This window comes from Carassius gibelio, chromosome A7 (genome assembly GCF_023724105.1).
Source record: "Carassius gibelio isolate Cgi1373 ecotype wild population from Czech Republic chromosome A7, carGib1.2-hapl.c, whole genome shotgun sequence".
NCBI classification, from domain to species: Eukaryota; Metazoa; Chordata; class Actinopteri; order Cypriniformes; family Cyprinidae; genus Carassius; species Carassius gibelio.
In genome coordinates this window covers 33732680-33757538 of record NC_068377.1, presented here as the reverse complement: position 1 = coordinate 33757538, position 24859 = coordinate 33732680, and the positions used below count along the sequence as shown (strand labels likewise).

Genomic DNA, 24859 nt, shown 5'->3' with positions numbered 1-24859 from the left:
TGAGTTGAGGCAACCATCACAGTGAAATATGAGGTTGTCTTGTTTTGTGGTTCTGTTTTCATGAGAAAGCTTTCTGTTGCAATCTGTTTTTTATTTTTTTTTGGTAGAATCTGAAGTGTTAGGGTTGACTAGCTTGGGTTTTTTTTTCTGCTTCATTTCTAAACAATGACATCAGTTATGACCTAATTTCGAAATGCATCCACTCTGCTACCTACAAGAGTTCGCAATGGGAGGCTGGAATTGGGCTATCAAAGGTAAACATGAGATTTGGAGTGCCATCAAAGCAATAAAGATAGCAATGTTTACTCAGCAGTGTGAAAATGTTAAGAGTCCACAGACAGGCTCTGTGCTGTCTGTCTGCAGGGCGGTGAAAGATGCATGTTTTTGTCATTGTTTAATTCTATTCTACTCTAGCATAATGGATTTAACGCACCAATGCATATTTGTTAAAATCAGTTGCTTTAAAAGAAAAGATTACCATCAAGAGGAAGGAGCAAGGCTTTTCCCTCTGAAAGTGTTTTCTAAGATTAAAAGGGTTATAAACTTTTAAATAATGCTATCTTTTAAAGTTTCATTTAGGATCTATAATTCAAGAGCTATGTAATTATCCGGGATTCATTTTTCAGATCGGCCTAAATGTTTAAGGATCTTTCTTTGTGATTAGCTTGTGGGCAAATCGCGCTGTGAGAAATAAACAACCTAATGGGTGGGAAGTGAAAGCAGAGATGGCCGTCTCAGGATACCTGTCATAAAAATACAATAATCTGCCTTATAAAAGATTTCTTGGCACTGTGTCACTGGCTGAAAAAAAAACTGCGGCTGGTTGAGACTTTTTATGTGTCTGCTTGGGTTGACAGTCAGTAAATGGTCAACGTGTTCATTTTATTCGTCTAAATAATTGGATTTGTGTTTTGTTTTAGTATACTTGTCAAGTTGTTCAAACCCACATTCATGTTTTTCCTAAATAATTTTGAAGAATGTAGGGGTCCAAACCACAGTGAAACCCATTGCATTTTGTTATATGGTCCAAAAATGTTATGCACGAGACACTGAAAATATCGTCTTTTGAACACGAACAACATTGGACCCCACTGAATTTCATTGTATGACACACTGAGACATTCAAAATGTCTTCTTATGTGTTCCACTGTGGAATGAAAGTCATACAGGTTTGGAAAGACACATAGATGAGTAAAAAGACACAAGTACAACTAATTTAATGCATATATTAGGGAAACTTGTACAGTCTGACTTGAAATTAAACTGAAATTAAATGTCTATCCATGACTAAGATTCATAACAGAAAAGAGTCACCTACAGTTTATTTTTATCTCAAGATTGTTACGTTTCCATGAATCAAAATTATTCATTCAAATTTTCAAGGTCAATCTTTTTTGCTGCCTGTGACTGTCGAATATTACAATCTGCATTTGATTATCATCTGGTGATTTCTCTTTTCTTCCTTCCAGTCTGTGGTCCAGGCATTGACATTGGCAATGACATCAGTAATTTCAAGCGGCTGGAGAACTGTACGGTGGTTGAGGGATACCTGCAGATCCTTCTCATTGGAAGCAAAAACAATAATAACCAGGAGGTCTTCCGCACCCTCAGTTTCCCCAAACTGACCATGATTACGGATTACCTTCTCCTCTTCCGAGTATCTGGGCTGGACAGCCTCAGTACCCTCTTTCCAAACCTCGCCGTGATCCGGGGCCGTAACTTGTTCTACAACTACGCCCTGGTTATATTTGAGTTAACCAGCCTAAAGGACATCGGCCTTTACAACCTGCGGAACATCACGCGGGGTGCGATACGAATCGAGAAGAATCCTGAGCTCTGCTACCTGGATTCTGTGGACTGGTCTCTCATTATGCATGCTGAATTTAACAATTTCATTGCTGGAAATAAGCAGTCCAAGGAGTGTGGAGATGTTTGCCCGGGAATCATGGAGGACAACCCTCTGTGCATCAAGACAAACTTCAACGACAACGACAACTACAGATGCTGGACCTCTAACCATTGCCAGAAAGGTGAGTTATTGGGTGTCTTTTAGTGTTTGCTTGGTTTGTTTGCCAGGTTTTGGAGTTGTTGAGATCACTTTTTCAGACAGTGTTGTCAAAATCTGATGCGTTAATGTTGGATGCTGTAGTGAGGACATCAAGAGTAGGTTGGTTTGCGAGGAAAAAGTGGGTGAATTTGGACATTGTGTGTTTTGTATGATGCCATACCTTTCAGGTCTCAACTGCAATTTGGACCTGGTTTTCTAAACATCTGATCTTGTTTGTGTGTGTGTGTGTTTGCTATTTAGACTATTAAAATGATTTGAGATGATTTGTGGATCTTTTCAAACTGTTGTCTGAGGTGCGTTTCCCATACAACTACATAACTCACCGATTAATTACCATAGTTGGATGCATTTATGGAGAGCTAGCTAGTTTACCAAAACTGTAATAACTTCTAACGTTCGAGCCACATTGTTTCAATGATTTCGAACTGTCATTAATGAACTTACCAGGTGGTGGAGTAATAACTTCTGTTATTATTATCAATTATTATGAACAGCATTTGAGGAATACTTTGCTATATTTGCTATCCAATATTTACATCCATGTTGTAAAGACAAGAAAATATTCTTCTTACCATAGGTTGAGACTATAGTTCCAACCTTAAAGCCATGCGATGCTGTTTGCCCAAGTTTCGTGAAGCATTGAATCATTGAGTTTTGTTGTAAAAACAACTAGGGGTGCTCCCATCACGATCGGCCGATCGTTATGTACATCTCGTAAGTAAAGCCGGTTCTCTTGTCAGCGGTAAATTCCATCAGGTGCGTGATTTCACATCGAGCAGCTGTTACTACACAGAGCCGTTGTTAACTGAGAAGATGTGCAAATCCACGTTCGTTTTCAGCATTTATTTGCGCATCTTCTCAGTTAACAATGGCTCTGTGTAGTAACAGCTTCTCTATGTGAAATCACTAATGGTCTCTATGGCACCTCTTGTGGTAATCCTGAGAATGCAACTTATTGTGTGTTGACAGTCAGATCCTGTCAAGTTCTGAATTTCTGCATTTCTCAATACCTTAATACCTGTTTTTATGTAGAATATGTTTTGTGCACAAATCAAATAGTGCATATCTTCACCAGTTTCTTTTGAATTGCATATTTGTCTGTCTGTCAGTGATATCCTTAAATCCAGGCATCTGTCATCACAAATCTTTTCTCTAGTTGTTGTCGGTTAAGTAGAGCAGGGTCATCCAGCATTCATTCTCTGTCTGTAGGCTTCATATCTTGGCATATCATGCATTACAGTAAAGAAGAAAAAGCAAGTTTGCTGTAGGGCGTGTTTGTGTATGTTTGGTTTTTCCTTTGCCTCAAGTTCACAATGAAAAATGGAGTCTGGTCGTTGCAGGGGGATTGCGCTAGACTTTGAAGATAATGGCCTCGTCTACAGGAAAGTTTATGTCCGGATGTGTTGAAATGTTGAGATCCTGTCAACAATAGTGAACCGGATAAAAAAAACAAAAACAAACAAGTAATTTTGTTAAAGAGATGTAAAATTTTTCACCAAGATGAGTAAAACGAGGTAAATAAATGATCCCGAAAGCTTGTATGAATGTGAAATACGTGCAGAACGTGTGTATTGAGAGGTCTAGTTGTGGTCTTCCACTATTGTGGTCTTTTTGGACAGAAGGATGCTGCAGTGGCAGACAAAGCGCCTCTCTCTAAAGGGAAAATACTTTAGCAGTTCCTCCCTCTTTCCATATAATTACCTTGTTTTCCTTCAACACAGATGTTTCTTCAAGGGCTGGTAGTGGTTTCCAGTCAGTCTGCCTTGCCTTTTTTCTTCTCAGCTCTTTAATTACCCAGTCAGGACTTGTTGTTCACCAGCCTTGTACTTTGCATTTCAGCTACATTTAGAGTAGATAGAGCTTACTGCAAATGTCTGCACACAGGAAAGAGCCCACATCAGATAGACTACTTAAGAGTTCAGTTGAGTTGTTGAGTATGTAGCAGATCTGGAACATCATAAATGGTTGCTGCACGATTATTCAAATGCGATTGTCTGCGCATTTTGTTAGTAAAGCAGGTTCTGTAATGAGCAGTAAATTCCGGCTTAATATTTACAGGTACTAGTAGGGCTGCACGATATTGGAAAAAAATGGCATTGCGATATTTTATTTTTCTGCTATATATATTGCGATATGAAATCTAATCTAATTTTTTCTTACAAACAAAAATTGGATGAGCACACTTAAATTTCATTTTAAATGATTTAAACATCGACACCATCGTGTCAATTTATTAATATTTCCTGAAAATTCTGCTTTGCATTACAGGTATCATTTAAAAAAATATATATATATATATTAAAATAGGAAAAAGCTAGGGCTGGGTGATGAACTGATAATAATAATATATATAATAATATAATATATAATAATATAATAATAATAATTTTCCTCTATAAAACTATAGAGAGTTAGATAAATGTTCGATACAATGTTTATGTACCAAAAGCACTAAACAGCGCTACTCATTTGTGCTGTGCCACACGAACCATTTTTCCACAATTTTTAGTAAATGTATTTAGACTACTGTTTTTCATACAAATACCTACAAACCATATAGCTATAATATATTCAGGTTCATCATCAGAATATATATAAAACTCAAACAGTCACAATTATTACATTTCACCATATAAAAAGTATTCTATATAATTGGTTCAGAAAAGATTCAATTGGCTGACTTTGTGAATTGTTTACTGTGATTGATTATCAAAATTAATTGTAGTCTGTTTCCTACAAAATTGGCTTCAGAAAACTTGGTCACAGTCTTGAGAGTTTCCTTTTGTTTTACAGCTTTTGAATGGCATGAAGGTGAATACATAATGATTGAATAGACTTTAAAAGGTACTCATCAGGAAGAGATCCGGGAAAAGATGTCAATGCAAAGCTCTTCACAAACATGTGATTACTTAGCAGGAACCAGCTAAACCAAACATGACCTTTTCTATACCTTGTTAGCTACAGTTTGATCATCTCACTGACCTCAATGCTGTAAATGTCACACGTATTGGATATTTATCGCAGTAACAGATGCGTCAGTGATGATGCGTTTTGATGAGGTGTTTTCTTTTGCAGTGCAAAATTAGCTGGATCAGATAAAAGACATCAAAAATAAAGCATATCTAAATAATCCTTAAGTTTTGGATCTCTACCTGCTGTATGTTGTAAGTGCATTTACAAGCTAAGAGGGTTGTAAAGCTGGTTTGTTTGTTTTACAGGTTAAAAGTTAGATATGATCGTATGAACCATTTGTGGAAAAAATGTCCAGACCAGAATGGCAGCTCTGGAATGTGTCTTTTGTGTCCTTTGAAGTTGCAAATAAGGTCTGGTTTGCCATGTTGTGCTTTGGGACGGTGGTAGAATTAAATTTGGACATCTGCTGCAGGATTTGATGAAGTAGAGAGATTTTGGAGTGGTCTTTCACAGGTGACAGGTGAATGCTTTCTTTCATCTCTCTGCTGACCACCATTGGGTGGAGACCAAGCGAAAATGTCACTGAAATGTCAAGTGCTTTAACCAAATAGATTACAATGTCTTATGACTCAGGATTGCAGATTTCTTCCTTGCTCTGAATACCACAAGGCATTAGGCAGTTTTTAATTTGGTGCGTTATTGGTTTTCCCTTTTTTCTTTATCATGCCATCGTTTCGTCAAAAAGTCTGTGCTAATAGCATCCAAGCCATAAAGTGCTGGTTTGCATATTAAATTGTGATATGTTTTCTCCTATATCTTTAAAATAAAATAACAAATTCTGCAGAACTCACTGCCACAATGCTAAGTTGGGTGATAGGTAGTTGTTATGCAGATGCTAAGGTCTTCTGAGAGGTTTAAAATGAAGTGGGCAAAGTTTTGCACCAGTGTCATTATTTTTTGATTAAAACTGTTGAATATATAGAACTGTAGAGTTTCAAGTTATTGTTCAGTAGAAATCTAAGGAATTATTTGCTGTAAAAAGTTTAAGATAAATATATATTGAAAATGTAAAACTTTGTGTGTGTGTATGTATATATATATATATATATATATATATATATATATATATATTAGGGGTGTAACGGTTCACAAAATTCACGGTTCGGTTCGATACGATTCACTGGTGTCACGGTTCAGTTCGATACGATTCACTGGTGTCACGGTTCGGTTCGGTACGGTTCGGTACGTTTTAGATACAGCAAAAAGAAAAAATTGGCAGATAAATTTCCTTGATTTTTTAAAAAATGTTTTAATTATTAAAACTAACAAAGTATGTTTTTTTTTATTTTTTACATTGAACTGATGGAGCTATTCTTTACCCATCTTCTATGGTGTTTTCTTAGCAGCATACTGTATAAAACAAAAACAGCTCCTTATAAAAAAGAAAATGAAAATGTTATATTGTTGTAGTAGTTATGAACAAATACAAAGATGTTACTTTTTATATGGAACTCTATAACTCTTTATATTGAGTGTGTTTTTACTCAATTGGTTCTCTATAGGGCTTATGTTTTTTGGAACAAAGCAGGGATTATGGTCTGGCTGAAATGGGCTTGTGAAGGAATATTGTAACGGGGCTCAATTACGCATCTTCTTAAAACCTGCGTTTTCCTCTACAGAGTAAGGCGCTCACTAACTCAGGACGTGCTGAAGGCTCTGAAGGCTCGTTGCAAAATGGCTAAAGGGTCTTTCACACAGGACGCGGTATGTGCTGCGCTGGACCCTGGGCTCAGCGTTGCCCTTCAGATACAACGCGATTTGCGCTGCACTATGCCAAGAGCAAAGTAGGTGGAGTTTTCAAAACTGCCCGTGCATATGTTCTATTTATAACAGTTCTTCCATCTAATAACGCGCAGGCCTGTTAATTGTATCGTACTGCTCAGGAAATTCCGACACAGTACAGTTCTAGTCCATTTTGATTTCCGTGTTTGTTTGGATGCCCCGATCGATTGGTAAAGTGCACCCATACACCAGACCTGTTGGTTATTGGAGGATCTTCTATTTCTGGTCTGTTAAACGCATTGGCCATTTTGCAACGAGCCTTCAGCGCGTACTGAGTGAGCAAACGCCTGACTGAGTAGCCTAACATAAACATATAAGTTGGTGTTTTTTTTTTTCTTCTTCGGGGGTGTCAGGGGCGTTGCCTGTTACGTCGTTTGGGTTATTGGGCTACCTTGATGAATGAATATCATTATATTTCACAATTTTTTATTTATTTTCCAAATATAATTAATTAGTCCAACGAACCGTTCGGTACATAAAGCGTACCGCATACCGTACCGAAAGCCTCGTACCGAACGGTTCAATACGAATACGCGTATCGTTACACCCCTAATATAAATATATATATACACGCACACATATGAAATAAAAAATTGTGATTAAAATCTAAATCGCAAAATTGATCAAAGAAATCGAATATTTTTTTTTTCATTGCACAGCCCTAATTACTCTCTCTCTCTCTCTCTCTCTCTCTCTCTCTCTATATATATATATATATATATATATATATATATATAGAGAGAGAGAGAGAGAGAGAGAGAGAGAGAGAGAGAGAGAGAGAGAGAGAGAGAGAGAAATCTTGTAAAAAAAAAAAATAATAATAAGTTTAAGTTTTTTTTGGAACCAATAGATTTGTATAAATCTCTGACACTATAAGTAGCACTAAAAGTGACTCTTGCCCTTAGCAAACACTACATAAAAAACTGACATGTTTAGCAGTGCTTTCTGACAAATGGCCAGTGTAAAGAACCTAAGGCATACAAGTTTGTTTTGATTTAAAATGTAGACATTTAACTACTACCAATGTGGCTGATTAAGTTAGGAGCGCAGTCTGTGTTATCTAGCCGAAGAGCGAGCTGCGGTGCCCTGCAGGAAGAAAAGCACTCATCACTTAATGAGCTGCCTCTGAGTGATCTCATCCGCCCCACTCCACGGCCAGAAACATTCAGGCCCCGACAAATGCTTGGAGGACTCTCTCAAAACGGCCGGCCTCGTTTGAATTAACGTCCATTTATCTGCCCATATGTAAAGGCTGGGTTTCTGCCTGGCCAGGCAGCACAATAGTGTGACTTCCTCTTTGTGTTCTTCCTCTCCCACATACTTCATTAACCTCGGTGGACAGTATAACTCTTTCACCGGAGTATTGTGTCTCCGCCAGAGCGGCTCAATGCTGGAGTCACAGTCAAAGACACAGTCTGCCTTTGACAGTATCGTGTTGAATGTCTTCCCGTCATCAAGGTCACGTTTGTTAAACTTTGTGTGATGATAACAGTTTGTTTTAGATTTGAATAGCCTTAAGTTGAATGACTGTTGAGTTCTGTAGAATCGCTGCATGATAGTGTCCAGCTGACTGTTAATCGTTTGACAAATAAATGTATTTTAGATAAATATTTCAACTTTTTTTAATGCATTTATGTATTTATATATTTATGAACATTATAAAATCAATACATTTAGATTAGAAAATTTATACAAATAAAAAAATACCCCCAGATCATATCAATTCTCATCACAAATCTCAAAGCTACATTAAATTCAAAAGAAATATGCAGCATGTTGTGTGAGAAATAAGGACACCTTTTCATTTATAATTTGTCTTCTCATAAATCTCATTTTGTAAAACAATAAATTGTTAGAAAATTGTATTGTGTAATCTGTATCGTGAATTTTACCGTTTAGTGAATCATTACACACATATAATGCTGTTTTTTTGCTGATCATGCTGATTTCTCCACAGTAAAGTTCAGCCAATGTCTTTTTTTATTCAGGCTAGTTCAATTCATTTTGAGAGTTTAAAATTTGGTTCTTACCTTTTATAATATACCAATAACTTTACAAGTGGTTAAATAAGTGATAAATGAAGTTCGTCATAAACAGCATTTCTGCAAGCTGAGGTAGATACTGATATAGCGAGAACACACAGTGTCATTCACACAAATACAAAACGGCGTCATGCACACATTACACTAAAACAATGCAATAAAAATTAACAACATAAAACCTTAATTTACATATCCGTATTCGATCAAAAATTGTAATAAAAGCTGTGCTGTCACACAGAGAGGCCTACACATGAGGCATGGTATGTACAATCTTATATTGAGTCCTTTTCGTGATTTAAGTGCACACTTCATGTAGGCCAACTCTCTTAATCGGATTCTTGCAGTGTCAGCTCAGGCATGCCAATTGGCGAAACATCCGTTATCGGACTGTGTGTGGCTTTGAAGGAGCGAATGGGAAGAGAGTAATCTGTCCCTTTAAGTGGCATATAATTAGGCAGGAATTCCAGCTGGCTTTAGTCACCACTGTATAAAGAGGATAAAGGGGAAAACCATAGCTCTCAGCCGTTGCAGGGACCACTGGCTCACTCAATCAATCAGCAAGAATGTGTGTGATAATCAAGGGGGCAGGGGTGTGTTTTCTGTGGTGATAGCTGGGGGTGCTTTGTGAGGGCAGTCTGGTGGTGTGTGATTTTGGCTTGGCTTGTTTAACCAGTAAGATTCTAGGATTTTGCCCAAACACGTTAGGAATGAACTAACCTTTGGGCATAGACAATAGCTTCAGGGAAGACTTATCTTTCCTTTTGTTTGTCGCATGCCTTTTGTTTAGGATAGTGGCTGCTAGTGCTTAATAAAAGCCTATTGCACAATTTTTGTGCTTTTAAAATGCTTTTAAACACAGCATTGTTGCCAAAATATAGTGGAATTGCAAGATAAATAGAATATTCATCATAAAAAAAACCCTAAAACTAATAAAGGGCCGGAGCCATTTCTAAAGACTAGAATTTTATAGATGCTTGGAAGTGAACTTTTCTTTTTACTACAGCATAATTGGGTGGATCAGATTAGTACATCCTCTCCACCACATGAACAAGTGCAGGAAGAGGAGCAAACAGAGATCATTTGCATCCGTCTGTTTGTTCCTCTTGTGCGACTGAAGCATATGAAGGGGAAATGAGGCCTTGCGTGGAGAGAGTTTCCTGCAGATTTACAGGGGAGCAGTGATCCATCCCACACACTCAGTGTCTCATTCACAGAAACACTAGCTTGATGCTTCTTCCTGTTTCATACGCTGGATGGGTTGTAGATTACCCACAGTCAGAGTGTGATTCCAGCACCAGTGAGGTTTCACTTTTAGTTAAATTGCCTTAAAAGCTGCTGCTTTAATAGATGAATCCTCCTTTCTTTGGGTGATTTCAGATGGAATTATGTTGCCACGATTGATGAGGCATGTCAAAATATTTCTGTTCTGTTATTTTGTGCTTATTCTTGTCTGTAAGACGTTCATCTTTGCTTGTGAGTCTTGACGCTGATATGTTTGCCGTCTTGGAGCAGACAGTTAGATTCAATTCAGGGCCTCATTCCGCTTGTCAGCGCTGTCCCTAATGGCCACAGGTAGCTGGGAGCACCCTGTCGAGCTGTCTTCCTGTCTGTCTCTTCTGGAACACCCAGCCGTACTTGTCCGTAAGCTATAACGAATGATTTACAGCTTGTCACTCATTAAAGGTCGCCGGATATTTCTGTGCTGTAATTGTATGCAAGCCGCTAAAAGAAACCAACTCTGAATCTGAATAACTTGTTTTTGACCGTCTCTAATGGAGATTCATTAGACCATGTTTAAATAAAGCAATAATGATTGTACAAACAGTGATTTTTACCACAGTTTTTTTGTTTTTTAGGTATACCACATTTTATTAAAGGACGGCTGCAGCAGCAGCAGTAGGATATAACTCCTCTAAGTTCCATTATTGATCCTTTTAATCATTATAGGGTGAAATATTGGGGAAAAACACATTAAAACATTGTTTTAAAACATTGAATAACCAGTCATGCTACATGGATTTAAGTCTCACAAGGCTTGAGTACAACATAATGAAGTAACAATTTGTGGTCAATGTAGTCAGAGATTAGAAATGAGTGGCTACGTTTACATGCACACTTTTTGGTTCAGTCGGACTGAATTCAATACAATTGATTAATCTTATTGTAGTGTTTACATGCTAAATAAAGTTATCCGGTTGATGTGCGCGTTTATATGTCACAAGCTTCAAATCGGAATAGATTTTAGTTATAAAAGATCTTAGATATTTTAAAGTCATGACTCATATTTATGTTGAGGTGAAGCTAGTTCTAGAACATTACACATCATGTTTTGTAGCTGAAAACCTTTAACAAACAATAAAAAATGACTAAACTAACCTTCAAATACAAACAAACAAAAGTACAGATTAAAAAACAGAAAAAATAAATAAAAAAGTGAACAAACGCGCTCTGATGGCACAGACGTTGTCGGGACTCACCAATAACGGCGTGCTAAGCGATTAAGTTTTGTGAAGCGCTTCGTGTTTTCATTTCACCACTGAATGGGATCCTCATCTGGTGGAATACATGGCTCCAGCATAGGGGTGTCACGATTTCGATTTTAAATCGAAATCGATCGAAATTAAGTCACAGTCTCGAACTTCGAATTAAAAAATGGAATCGTCGATGCTGCCACGCCCCCATGTTGTATGACGGCAAATCAATGACAAAAATAACCGAGCATTCAACTGATGCTGGCGCGCGCGCTATATGGCTTCCGCGAGAGGAAAACTGAATCGGATGCGAAGAAACGGGAGCCCGCGAGCTATTTTCAAACTCTCGCGCGCGCGTGACATGTACTCTGCGCGCAATAAAAGCCCTCGCACGCGCATGCTCATTCCCTACATCCTCGCGCTCGATCATCTCACAATTTTATTTTTGTCAGTCGTGGGCGGGGCTTGCTGTTTTAGTTGTTATCTCAAATGTCATTGGTAATTCCCCTTTTCCTAAAGTCAGTATTCGACGCCTGTTAGAAAATGATTAATAATTCACTTGACTTGACCCATGACTTCATCAGTGGACCAGATACATGCGAGTAATCATTTCTTTTGCTTGTTTAATTTATTTTTGTCTTTAATGTAATTTAATGCATTGTTTATAGAGTAGATCTTTTGTAGATACTTGATTAACTGGAATTCTTCTGATTGCTAGTGATTGCAGTCTTGTAATAAGAGATACACATATTTTACAGACTGTAATGATATACATATACAATATACATGTGTGTGTGTGTGTGTATATATATATATATATATATATATATATATATATAAATCTAAATGAATGACAGTGAAGTGTTTAACAAGTGTTTTATCTTTAATCTTTTAAATAGATACATCGTAATATTTGAAGGTTAGTTTAGTCATTTTTTATTGTTTTTGTTTGTTTTGTTATGAACTTGAATGTCATCTTTTGTGACTGCACTTACAAAAGAGAAACTGGATGGCAGTTTATTTTAAGTTTTCAATTGACTAAAGATATAAGTTGTTACATTATGTTGTTAATAAAAGTTTTAAATTTGACAGTGTAATGTGGTACATTGCAAACAAAGGTCAGATATTATATTACATAAAAGTCTAGTTTGAAAAATGACAATCTGTGCTTTAAAGAGAATAAATGTAAAAATCGAGAATCGAATCGAACCGTGACCTTAGAATCGAAAATGCAATCGAATCGAGGATTTGGAGAATCGTGACACCCCTACTCCAGCAAGAACTGTTCCCACTCGTCTCGGCTGGACTCTCTATAATCACTAGGGATGCACCGAAATGAAAATTCTTGGCCGAAACCGAAAACCGAAAAAGAGAAAACCAAGGCCGAAAACCGAAACCGAAACACCGAAAGAAATTATGTCAATTATTAGTACCATTGCATTTATTGCTATGACCGTGTACTAACTTTACTAAAATTAAGACATTGCAATTGCATAAATTAATATTAAAGTTTCAAAGATAATTACAATTACATAACTTATTTAAAAAAAAAAAAACATAAAAATACATAATTACAAATGATGCAAATATTTATTAAGCACATTGCAACAATGCACAGTATAAAATAAAATTCAAACTAAAAATTTATCCCACTCATGTGTATATTTAATAATAATGTACAGGCCTACTGGCTTGCAGAAAGGTTTTAAAATGAACAGTTCTCTCATAAAAACAAAGTGCATTTAGGTGAAGTGCATTTGAAATTTTTCTATGTAGGACTAGAAAGTGCATTACTTCTCCAGTTGGCAAGAGGGTTGTCACTTCTGGGGATGGGGACTTCAGACAGTTAACCATCTAGCTGTTGAGCAGTTGAGCTTGTCATCTGCCTGACATTTGAGAAATATTTGAGAGAGTGTATTTAAATAGGGCCAGGGCATAAATAAACATTTTTATCAAATTAAAGCAGAAATCTAGCAGAAATATGGCTACAATCTGATATTATGTATGTATGTTTGTGTGTGTGTGTGTGTATATATAGTAGCCTAAGAACAAAATAGCCAACGTATTATTATTATTTGAGGCACTTTCTTGCAGAATTCCACTGAACATATCAGACAACGATGGTGCATGCCACTCATCTGGTGCAGAGACCAGTCTTTTTTTCTGCGCTCTGATCAGTCTCCTGCGCTTGGCGCTTCTCCGTCTCCACACGGGTTCTCCGCATACAGCGGATCATTTCTTGTGCGCGCTGCCTTATTTCCGCATCCAAGTAACGTTAATGGTCTTTATAACGCGGATCAAGCACATTCGCGATGAAGTGCAGAGGATCCGAAAAGAACTCAGTGAGACGTGTGCTAACAGACTCTATAAGACTGTACTTAATCTCTTTGTTAGGAGACGCTTTAGTGCTCCGAATAAAGGAATAGGAAGAGAGAGAATGTTCTCACTAGTGTTAAGTGAATGTCGCGTGGAGCTCGTTGTCTGCGCTATGCAGGTGCACGTGCAGGTCGCGGTTTCTGTTTGCGTCATCACAACATTTCGGCCCTGTTGTTTCGGTGATAAAAGTCTATCGGCCGAAAACCAAAAAGGCAATTTTCGGCCGAAAATTTTCGGTGGCCAAAATTTCGGTGCATCCCTAATAATCACCGCTGAAGAACTGGCTCAGCCTGTTCCGATGAGTGGGCATTGCATCCTCTTCATCGTTGGAGGCAGCGGCTGCATCCGCACCAACTCGCATCAAGGAAAATGTTCTGATAATCAAAATTCAAAAAATATTTTTTTTCTTACTTCTCTCATGTTTTCATCGAGAAACCTGAGATGGGAGGGTCTAGGGCAGACGTGAGAAGAGGAGTTTTCACTGCATTCTCCAAGTTAACGGTGTTTATTCGTTGCTTGAGAGATGCCGCAACAATGTTCTTGAATTCGGTCACTTTCTGTGATTCTCCACGGCATATTTGAAGCACTGTAGAAGACCGCAGTTCTTAGGGGACGTTCACATATTGCGTCTTTTGCTCGCTTAAGTTTGTTATTTCCAATGTAGTCACGCGGTATGCACGCTCATAATGGAAGCGACGCGGTCAAGCCTAGATGAAGGAACAGCTGATCATAGATGGATTGCCATTTTGAAATAAATTTAGTAGCAGAGCTACTGAAAGTGATTTTTTTGTGCTGCAAATCCATTTATCCTTTGCTGAACTTTTTTTTTTTTTTGCGAAATTCGAATATCATTTTTATTTTTCGAATAATTAGAGCAGAACGAATATTCTAATGTTCGACTATCTGTGCACACCCCTAGATTAAACCGTGCCAAAACGGCATTTATTGTTTGAATACTGCAATACAATGGACATAAATTGAAACCTGAGACTTTGTTTCATATTAAAAGTACCAAAGCACAATGCTTATTGCAATTTATTGGATGGGAAGTGCCCTTCAATGTTCCGTCCATTTACTGAAATCAGAGTAGACTAATCGATTCTTGGGATTTAAGAATCGATATTCCATAAAAAAGAGAATCGGTTAATATCAAGATATCAATATTTTTTTACCCAGCCCTAGTTTGTATGCACTTGTGCTCACAGCCGCATGTAGATCGCCGATCAGGGCCGATCATGCAAAAAATCGGCCGATACCGATACCTGGCCGATCGATCGGTGCATCTGGCATTCATGCTGTTTTTATTTTTTAATCACTAGCAAACCTTCCAATAAGGAGTCATTTGTTTGCTAATTCGGTTACATTGGTTTTGCTATATGTTTTTGATTCACTAAAGAACCAACTCCTGTGTCCTTTGTTTGGGATTTTGACTATGCCAGTTGAATTTATTTATTTTCATAATGAATCTTCTCATAAGGAGTCATTTGGGGAATCAGACACTGGTCATGCTGAATTTTTTTTTTTTGGTTAGCTGAAAAATAACCGTTTCATTGTATTTCTGTTTTTCCATGTTGTTTTCTCCTCATCGTTTTTGGAATCCCATTTGTGAGCGATAGCAATATGATAATCATAACATATTCTTCCACCAAGCAATATCGATTTTTAACATAAACTTGTACTCTTGTAGATTTGGGGCATTAATAAAGCATTCACTTTTAAATCTGCTATCAAATGTAGCTCATCCAGTCAGATTTTACAGTTGGAATTATCAGTTTTATATGCAAATTTCATTTCTGTTTCTTTAATCGCTTCCATCTTCCATTAAGGTTTTCTTACAGCTTTCCCAAATCTCTGTTATGCATAGGAAGCACAACCTGGCAATTAAGGCATTATGTAATTAAGAAACTGACTTGGGAAGTAGGTGAGAGGGTGGAGGAGCTGCTCCCTGCCAGGTAAATGGCCTAATGTCTGAGTCGAGATATTCCTCACATCAAAGCAAGTAATCATGGCGCTAAGACGGATATCTGAGCAGATATGGCTGCTGTCTTGCTCTAATAATGTCAGAGATTAAAAGAGGATAAGTATGAAGTGTTTCACGGTTTCATCATCAGATAATGTGGACTTAGTACGGGTTATATATAGCTGAGTAGAGCACACGATGTACCTTAACACTTATTAAAGACTGTTCCATATGAAACGAACTAGCAAGGGCAAATAGCACAGCTTACATAGGGTCACCAAATGCTAATTATTAATTGAGTATTGGTTTTAAGATTTAAATTATATATATATATATATTTTTTTTTACTTCTTGTTGATTTTCTCCTTGTATTTTTTTTAGTGCCTACTAGGGATGCGGTGACTATTGATTTCACAATTTTAAATGATTCTTGTTTTGATGAACCAGTATTGATTTTTAAAGTGCCCCATTACGCGATTTCACATATGTCCTTTCATGCAGTGTGTAATGTAGCTGTGTGTGAATGTAAACCATCTGCAAAGTTGTAAAGTCGAAAGTGCATGATAAATAAAGTTATTGTCTCCCAAAAGAAAGAATCCACTCCAAACAGTCTAAACGAGTTATCAATAATTAAGAAACAACTTGTCATGGGGTAATACATTCGCATATTGCCTGCCTATGTTCTACATTGGCCGGCAGCAAAAAGCTTGACCTGCCCTTGACACTGTAGCTTGTTTATGTGGTTAACATCATGTCGAGAAGACGCCGTGTCCTACGCTGTGAAAGTACATTTGTTTTCACTTCAGATCAGGCTGCAAAGAATCAGAGGTTAAAATTTTTTTTTTTTTGTGTTGACGCTGATACAAATTTATCATCAAAATGAAATTAATTAAAACTACCAATTTAATCAATCTTTTAAAATATTCTAAAATGACAGCAAATATAATAATAAGTGGTTGACGATAAATTTTTTTTTTGACAGCCGATGCCGATATCTAGAAAATTCATATTAAATATTAATATTTAAGAATTTTTTGATAATTTGTCAATGGATTTAAAAATAAATGTGTAAAATAAATACTTTAGATAACAAAGTATTTTTCATAAATAAATATTTAATAAATATAATTAAAAAGGAAGTAAACACTTTAACCAACAGTGCACTCAATATTCTGGTAAGTTTGTTTGCATTGGGAATCATATTTTTCAAATAAAGCAAGGGTAACACTCATTTTACATGTATAACACAGAGAAAATGACATGAATATGACAGTGGGCAAAAGCTTATCGGCTGATGCCGATATTTGAAAAATGCAAAATACCACACATCCTCTATCAGTACCTGAAGATGTGGAAGAACTCCTTTTTTCACCTGTGGAGGTAAGCAGCACCCTCGCTGACCCCTCACTCAGTATTGTTGTCTATCCAGATCATGAGTGTGTTTACTGAGTGTGTCTTTGTTTAATAGCTCAGCACCTCTCTGCTCACTCGACTGAGTTGTGGACGCAGTTGATGGAAAGTTACCGAGTTCACTGTTGCGTGCTAGTCTCTCTTTCATCTCTACAACCGGTTTGAAACTCTAGTCTCTTAACCTTGTGCCCTCAGGGCATCAATTAAACCAATGAAGACAAGAAGGGACTTTTTATGCCCCTGTTGAAGTCAGCATGAAAACAGCATTGACCCCTATTTACATTAAACAAAGTCCACTTCCGTCTAGCTCCATATCTGAAATGACATTCCTTTTAACCTTTTAGGTAGATGTCATCTATATGCCACGGTTGGCTGATGGTTGTGATATTTTACAGGGAGATAAAAAAAAAATTCCCATTGAGATAAAAATAAAAATTATTTAATTTTTTGGAATTTCAAAATGGCTTTTTTTTTAATTAAGCTTATTTTAAGTAAAACAAATACATAGTGAGTTGAGTTTTTTTTCTTCTTCTCAGTTTTATTTTCCAAATATTGTTTTCCCAAAACCACTAAAAGAACTGTTAATGTAACCATTAAAGGAAAAAGTTTGCTCCAAAATTCATTTTCTTTCATTAGATTAATTATTTATTGTAATAAAAATAATCGTTAGAGTAGTCGACTAATCGAAAAAATAATCGTTAGATTAGTGGACAGAAAAAATAATCGTTAGTTGCAGCTCTAGTCGTGTTGAACAAACACAGGCCACGTGCAGCTGTAGCAGAATATATACGGCCCATATGATGCTCTGTGTGCTCTCTTCCTCTAACTTCTTCCTCTGCAGCTCTCACAGCTGCTTCTGAGCAGGTGCTAAAGTTCCCAGACTGTTCTCTGGCATGGAAGAATTCCTGGTCGCTCTGACGTGGCAAGATATCACAGAGGCTCGGCATAACAGCGTGTACTGCATGCAGCAATAAATCACGACTTATGTGCTATTGTTTTTGCTCTCCATTGTTTTCACCTTGTGGGAGTCTAGATTTGTGTTTGCATTTACATTTGTTCATTGACCACCGCAACCAAGGTCTGATTATTCATGTCTGGCCAAACAATTCAATGCTTGTTTTTTATTGCTTCGCATCTGATGTTCTTTCATAGACATTTGAGATGGCCACTAGGTGTTTGTATTAGATAGTTAGTGAATATTCAGAGAGGGAATGTGAAACGGGGTACATTTTCGCCTTTCCTTAAACTTAAATATCACTCAAGTTCACCCAAAATCATATTATTTTCTCATAAGCCGCGTTTCCACCAAAATTACCCAGAACAATTGTACCAGAAACTTTTTTTTTGCAGGAACACTTTTCCCCCCCAGACCTGTTGCTTTCTATATTTCCACTGCGGTCTAAAGTACCATACAGATTAGGCAAATTGTCTAATAGTCTGTACAAAGTGCAAATTTCTGACTTGCATCCTCGGTAGTTCGGACTTTGTGAATTCGACGGGACGAAGACGAAGTCTGCAAACAGCAGCGTACTTGATAATGGCATTCAGCTCGCCTGGGCTACTGTAATTTTCCTCACTGTATATTTACAATAAATTTAAAATTGATACCAGACACCACTGCCTCCTTTTATTTTCATTTAACATATTAATAGATTAATTGAATAAAGACCAAAGATTAGTTGTTAGATTTACCCAAAATAAATTATATTTTATGTTTAACCACTAAAGGATCAATCATCAAGTTTAGCGCCCAAGCCCCGAAAGTTCCATACTTTAAAATAAAGCAGGGACTTTCTGAGGGGCAATTTTTTACCCGGAACTTTATTTAGCGTTCCTGCTGTGGAAAAACATGGAGTACCAGCCCAAAGTCCCTAGCTCCTGGGTAAAGTTCCAGCGGTGGAAGCGCGACTGTAGTGTACTTTGCCTCATGTTGCTCCAAAACAGTTTGGGTTTCTTTTTGTCTTGGAACTCAAAAGAGAATATTTTGAGTAATGTCTCTGTGTACACGTCTGACACATATTTGGTTACCAGTGTATAGGATTACATCACTTGTTCACCAATAAATGCTCTGCAGTGAATGGATGCCTTCAGAATGAGAGTCCAAACAGCTGATAAAAACATCACAATAATCCACTTGTAATCCTCGGCAGCCCAGTCCATCAATTAATATTTTCTGAAGCAAAAAGTTGCATGTTTGTTATAATAATATTAATAATAATAAATATATATATATATATATATTTTTTTTTACTCACTGTATAACCCTATACACAGAGTACGCAGTTTGCGTAGGGCACCAACTCCCAGGGGGTCGGCATACCAGTTGCTCCAAAAAAACATACGCCATTTGGCCTATCCGTGCTCGCGACCACTCACACCTCATGTCTGCAACTGAATGTTCATAATTGATGGATGGACATCTATGCCTGGTTAAAAGACATCAGCAATTCGGCGCAGAGAAAGGAAAACTGAAGAAAGTCAAGAAAAACAAAAACAAAACAGAAATAAAGTTGGCTTGACATTGTACGTTCGATATTCGCAAATGTCTCTAAAGTTACATGCAATATTGGTATACACTTTTCTAATGTCAATAGCATTTGAGGAGAATGACTTACAGTCATAAAACAACTGTAATTGTTCATCTAGGTGTCATCTGTAATGCATACCTTTTACTTTTATTAAAACAAAATATAAATCAGGCAACCTTTTCACAACCGAATGGTCTGAAACGCAAATTTGAAGCTCATTAGCATTTGAGGAGAAAGACTTAGTCATAAAAACAACTGCAATGTGTTCATATAGGCGTCACCTACAATGCACACCTTATAATATTTATTTAAATAAATTGTAAATCATTTAGGTAAATACGAGGCCCGTGTATCACTTTCAGGCATATCCCTGTGAAAGTTAATAACAAGTTTTAATGTCGGAAATAATTTCACCAACACCAACGCATCTAATATTCTCTCTGACTTTCCAGGTTGCCTTACGAAATTTAGCCATGGTTTTAACAATAATAACACCTAAAATCATGGTTCTTGTAGCCATAGTAACTCCAAATTAACTGTGTTTTTCAAATAATAATTTACAAAGAAGTATTAATATACTGTAGTAATATTTGTATACTGTAGTTTGTTGTTGCTATAAAAAAAGCCCTAAGCCATCAATAGCCTTGACTTAAAACGCATTATAGAAAAACATTGAGGTAATAATGATTGGTTAATAACACTGTTAAAATAAATAATGTTGGCTAATACAAAATAAACAATTTATGTACATAAAATGTTATTACAAATGCTGGCAAAGGGAGCCAAAGGCCTGGTAATTGCTGCTGTTACACTTATAGGACAATCAAATCCTTGTTTAGGCTGTTGGCCAAACATTTAATGCAAATATTCACTTAATCTTTTATTTCACTCAATCATTTTTGGCAACCTTTTTTTTATTTTTTATAGATGACACCGCCTCTATAATTTCTTCAACAAACAACATGTGGACATCACAACCCAAAATAAACCATGGTTTTATCATAGTACATCTACTTAATTTTATTTTGCATGAATGCTTGAGACTATAAAATAAATTAGAGTCATCATAAAGGTAAATGTAGAGAGCTACAATTATAGTTTGTGAATAATACAATCAAGCACCGTTTAACAGTGAAATTTTGATGTGAGAGGACAACAGTGGGATTGACTTTTTCATTGGAGGAAGCATTATTGTGGTTTATGGACTGGTATTTTGGATAGAATCAACGGTTTAAAGTTAAAATGCCTTAATGATTGATTTGTTTCTCACAAACATGCAGATTTTCACTTCACAACATAATGATTGATGGTTTGGATTGCTTGTGGATTATTGTGATGTTTTTATCAGCTATTTGGGCTCTCATTCTGACGGCACCCATTCACTGCAGACACTCTGGTGAGCAAGTGATGCAATGCTCTCCAAATCTCTTCTGATTAAGAAATAAACCCATCTATTTCTTGTATGGCCGGAGGGTGAGTAAGTTTTGAGTAGTTTTTCGTTTTTGAAAGAACTATTCCTTAACTAAGGTCTACATAAAATAAAATAAAAAATGACCCTATTTGTTGCCTTTGATTTTCTTGTTGCATTGATTTAATGAAAATGTAATTACTTAATCTATCTCTAAACTGACCTTCTTTTCTGAAGACATCGCTAAACCTTTTATTTTCTAGCCCGTTGCCTTTTATCTTGTTAAATATCCTGTAGCTTTGGAAAAACATCACATTATGTAAGGTGAATGTTTGCGAACATATTTCATGTTAAAATGTCTTAAGTGGTAGGTTGAAAGTGTAAAGGAGTAAATCTGTGTGCGTGGAGCTGGAAGTCCCCTCTTTCAGATGGTGAGGAGGTGGTACGTGGGACGGCATGATTAGCACTCGGCCGTTGAGTGACGAAACCGAGCACAATGTTTTACTGGACTGCTCGATGCAAGAGTAAACAAACTCGGGGGATTTAGTGGGGGCCGTAGTGCTGTGCCCACACCAGACAGATGACCGGTGAAACTCACTCATAGATGACCTCTTCCAGTAAACACATTTGAGTTTGCAGCTGTGGCTGGAAAAAAAAAAAAGTTATTGAGAATTACAAACATTACAGAGATGGATTGGAGGACGGTTCATCTTGTTGCTGTTGTGAATTTTACTTGGATGGAAATGGAAAATTGAGCTATTAAAGATGAAGCACAAGGGAAGGAGTATAAACCCTGTGCTGCCCTAGAGCTGATGCTGCTCCATTTTGTAAACACGTTCTTGGGAATGGCCAGAGATTCTAGTGTGGTATCAGTGGGTTTTTAGTACATCCAAGTAATTTCCCTGAGACTTTCAATTACACATCAGGCTTCTGAGTGTATTGCTTTGTTTTGTATATCTCTGTTTAAAAGATCACTTCATAGGAGCTGGTTTAAATGCACCGAATGTACAGTATATAAAACATCTACTTTTGTTCAGGTGCCCAAACTGAGAAAAAAGATGTTCTGTATGGCCAGAAAGTAAGATGAAATTCTCATTCTTGAATCTGAATTTTAATGTGAATTAGGGTAGCAAACAGGATGCAAAATTGCAATTTAAATCCAAGGAATTAAAAAGAAGTAGCAAAACAAAATAATATAATATATCTAACTAGAAAAACTAAATGTGGCCCTGGACCACAAAACCAGTCTTAAGTTAAAATTTGTGGAAATTGAGAATAAAACGTCACCTGGAAGTTGAATAAATGAGCTTTTCATTGATGTATGGTTCGTTAGGACAGGACAAAATTTGGCTGAGAAGATACAGCTATTTGAAAACCTGAAATTAGAGGATGCAAAAAAAGTTTTGATATATTTACGGTAGGAAATTTACAAAATATCTTCATGGAACATTAAGTTACTGATTGAGTTACTGATTGTATTACAAGGTAGTTTCAGAATGAAAAAAAAAATGAACATCCATGTGCGCAATCTTGTAAGTAGTAACCTCTTTTGGTTTTGGATCCAGTTTCTTTTATGAATAATATTCCTGTATGTCATATCTAATCATTTGACCTTCAGCCCAAATTCTCAGTAAACTACATTTGTAGAGTATTTCATTTGTGTTATGGTAGTACAAGAGGCTCCTAGCGCAGTGTTCCCCACTGGGACCTCATTTGAGGAATTCCTGGAATTGACTTGTGTTTGTGTAACCGGATCCATCAGCTGAGTGACAGATGATGGTCTTTATTCACTGAACTCATGTTATATGTCCTTAAATAAAGAAGCGCTTGACAGAATCTTGTAGGAGTTACTCATATTGTGGCACAGTTTTAACATGTAAGAGTTTGTACTTGATGCCCTTGAAGAAGCTATATGAGCCTTATATTATAATCCCAGAAACCCATTGTGTGCCTCATGTTTTCCGACAGCGGATGCTATAAGTCCCACAGAAAGCACCTGTCCACTGTACCCTGCTCCGGGCTGCTTTCCCATGAGAATAATGCCTATTAAAAATAGCATGTTGTCTGTTTTTAGCACCTCATATTTCTCCCCTGCAGCCATCTTGCACATTCTTTGGTTTTGCTACTTAAAAACGAACAGAATGTACTCTTGGCTGTGTGTCATTTACAGTACGTTTGTTTCAGTACATTGCAATGTGCCTTCCTCTCCTTCTGAAGGTAGTAAAGATGAATCCTTCTCGCTTCCTATCCTGTGCTGATAGTTTCTTCCTGTTCTGCTCCTGGATAAAACCTTGCATAGCACTTTAAGTTGGATTTATAGCTCTTGCCCATTCTGTAATTACCATCATGAAGCTCTCATGCTCTTTATTAAAACCCCTGTCTGAGGCTCGGGATGCCTCAGGGAAACACTTAGATTTAAGTGAAGATCCCTTTGAAGTATTTCAGGAGAACAGGGTTTATTTTCTGCTTTCTACTTACACCTGTGACTTACTGCCATCATCTGGGTTTCTACTGGTTGTCCTCAGGTTTTGATAGGTGTGTTTCAAGGTGTGTGTGTGTGTGTGTGTGTGTATATGTATATATATGTATATATATATATTTTATGGCTCTTGCTGATTTCTAGAGTGCATGGATGTCCGTTACTGATAAAATATTCAGTTTAATGATATGAAAATAAAACACATTTTAGATGTAGACTTGTTTAATATTTTTAAATACTGGTTTGTGTTAAAAATATTTTTTTGTATTTATCATAATTTGCTTTATAATGCAAAATATATTGATGTGTATAACAGCATCATATTGGTTATTGACTGATGCCTGTAATTTATTTTTATGTATTTTTTTAAATTATTTTCTTTATTTAATTTAATTGGAATTAATTTAATTGTAAAATAATGCCAATATTCAGCATCCAAACAATCCTTAGATATTAAAGTAATATAGGTTTAGAAAAAAGCCATTTTAAATAAATGAAAAATAAACAAACAAATAAATAAAACATTCTCAACAGCTCAGCTGCTCTGATATCTAGACTTCAGGGAAGCCTGTTGCTGAAATCGTGTTGATACAAATATTTCAACATAATGGTGTGAAAATAAAATTTAAAATTGCATTATTCAGTTTAATTAAGACTTATTTACTATTTTTAATATTGAGTTTTAGTAATTGTATTATTTTTGTAGGTATGCACAAATAAATATCAGCACTGTATTGGTTACTGGCTGATTAGTTTACTTTATTCATTCATTCATTCATTCATTCATTCATTCATTCACTTACTTTTATTAATATATCATTTTTATTTTTTATTTTATTTTAATTTAATTATTTTTGTTGGAAAATAATGCCAGCATTCAGCATCTGAGACATCCTTTTAATGTGATTGTAAGCACTTTTTTCTAATTTAACCTGTTAACTGTCACTCACGTTTTTGAAGATAGACTTGAATGTGCATGATACAAACCTAAATTTTTATAATTCATGACTGAAAACATTTTGTAACATGATTTTGATGAACCATTTACATGGTAATGCAATGTCTGATTTTAAAATGGGTTTTGAAGGATGAATTTTGAGATTTTATGTTTTCAAGTGATATATAACTTCTGATGATTTCTAAAAAGTGATAGAGAAAAAGGCAACGAGGAAGTCTTTTTTTTAAACAAAGGTCAAAGCTCCTTTTGTAATGTAGATTTCTGAGGGTGCACTCTTGTCATAAATTCATCTATTACTTTTCCTACATAATGTTTAACAAACAATATTGGTAAAATATATATTTGGGAGTCTTAGACCTTTCCAACGATATATAGTTTGTCAAGATTAGATTAGATTTGATTGT

General features: G+C 36.4%; 1 protein-coding gene across 3 annotated transcripts in view; it reads left to right on the top strand.

Annotated features, from left to right (window-relative positions):
- Window positions 1-24859, top strand: part of LOC128017328 (insulin-like growth factor 1 receptor) — an 87355-nt gene that overhangs the window by 5393 nt on the left and 57103 nt on the right. For all 3 annotated transcript variants that reach the window (XM_052602672.1, XM_052602673.1, XM_052602674.1), the window contains one exon: window positions 1470-2030. In XM_052602672.1, the coding sequence (XP_052458632.1) occupies window positions 1470-2030 (561 nt within the window). The remainder of the gene's footprint in view (window positions 1-1469; window positions 2031-24859) is intronic.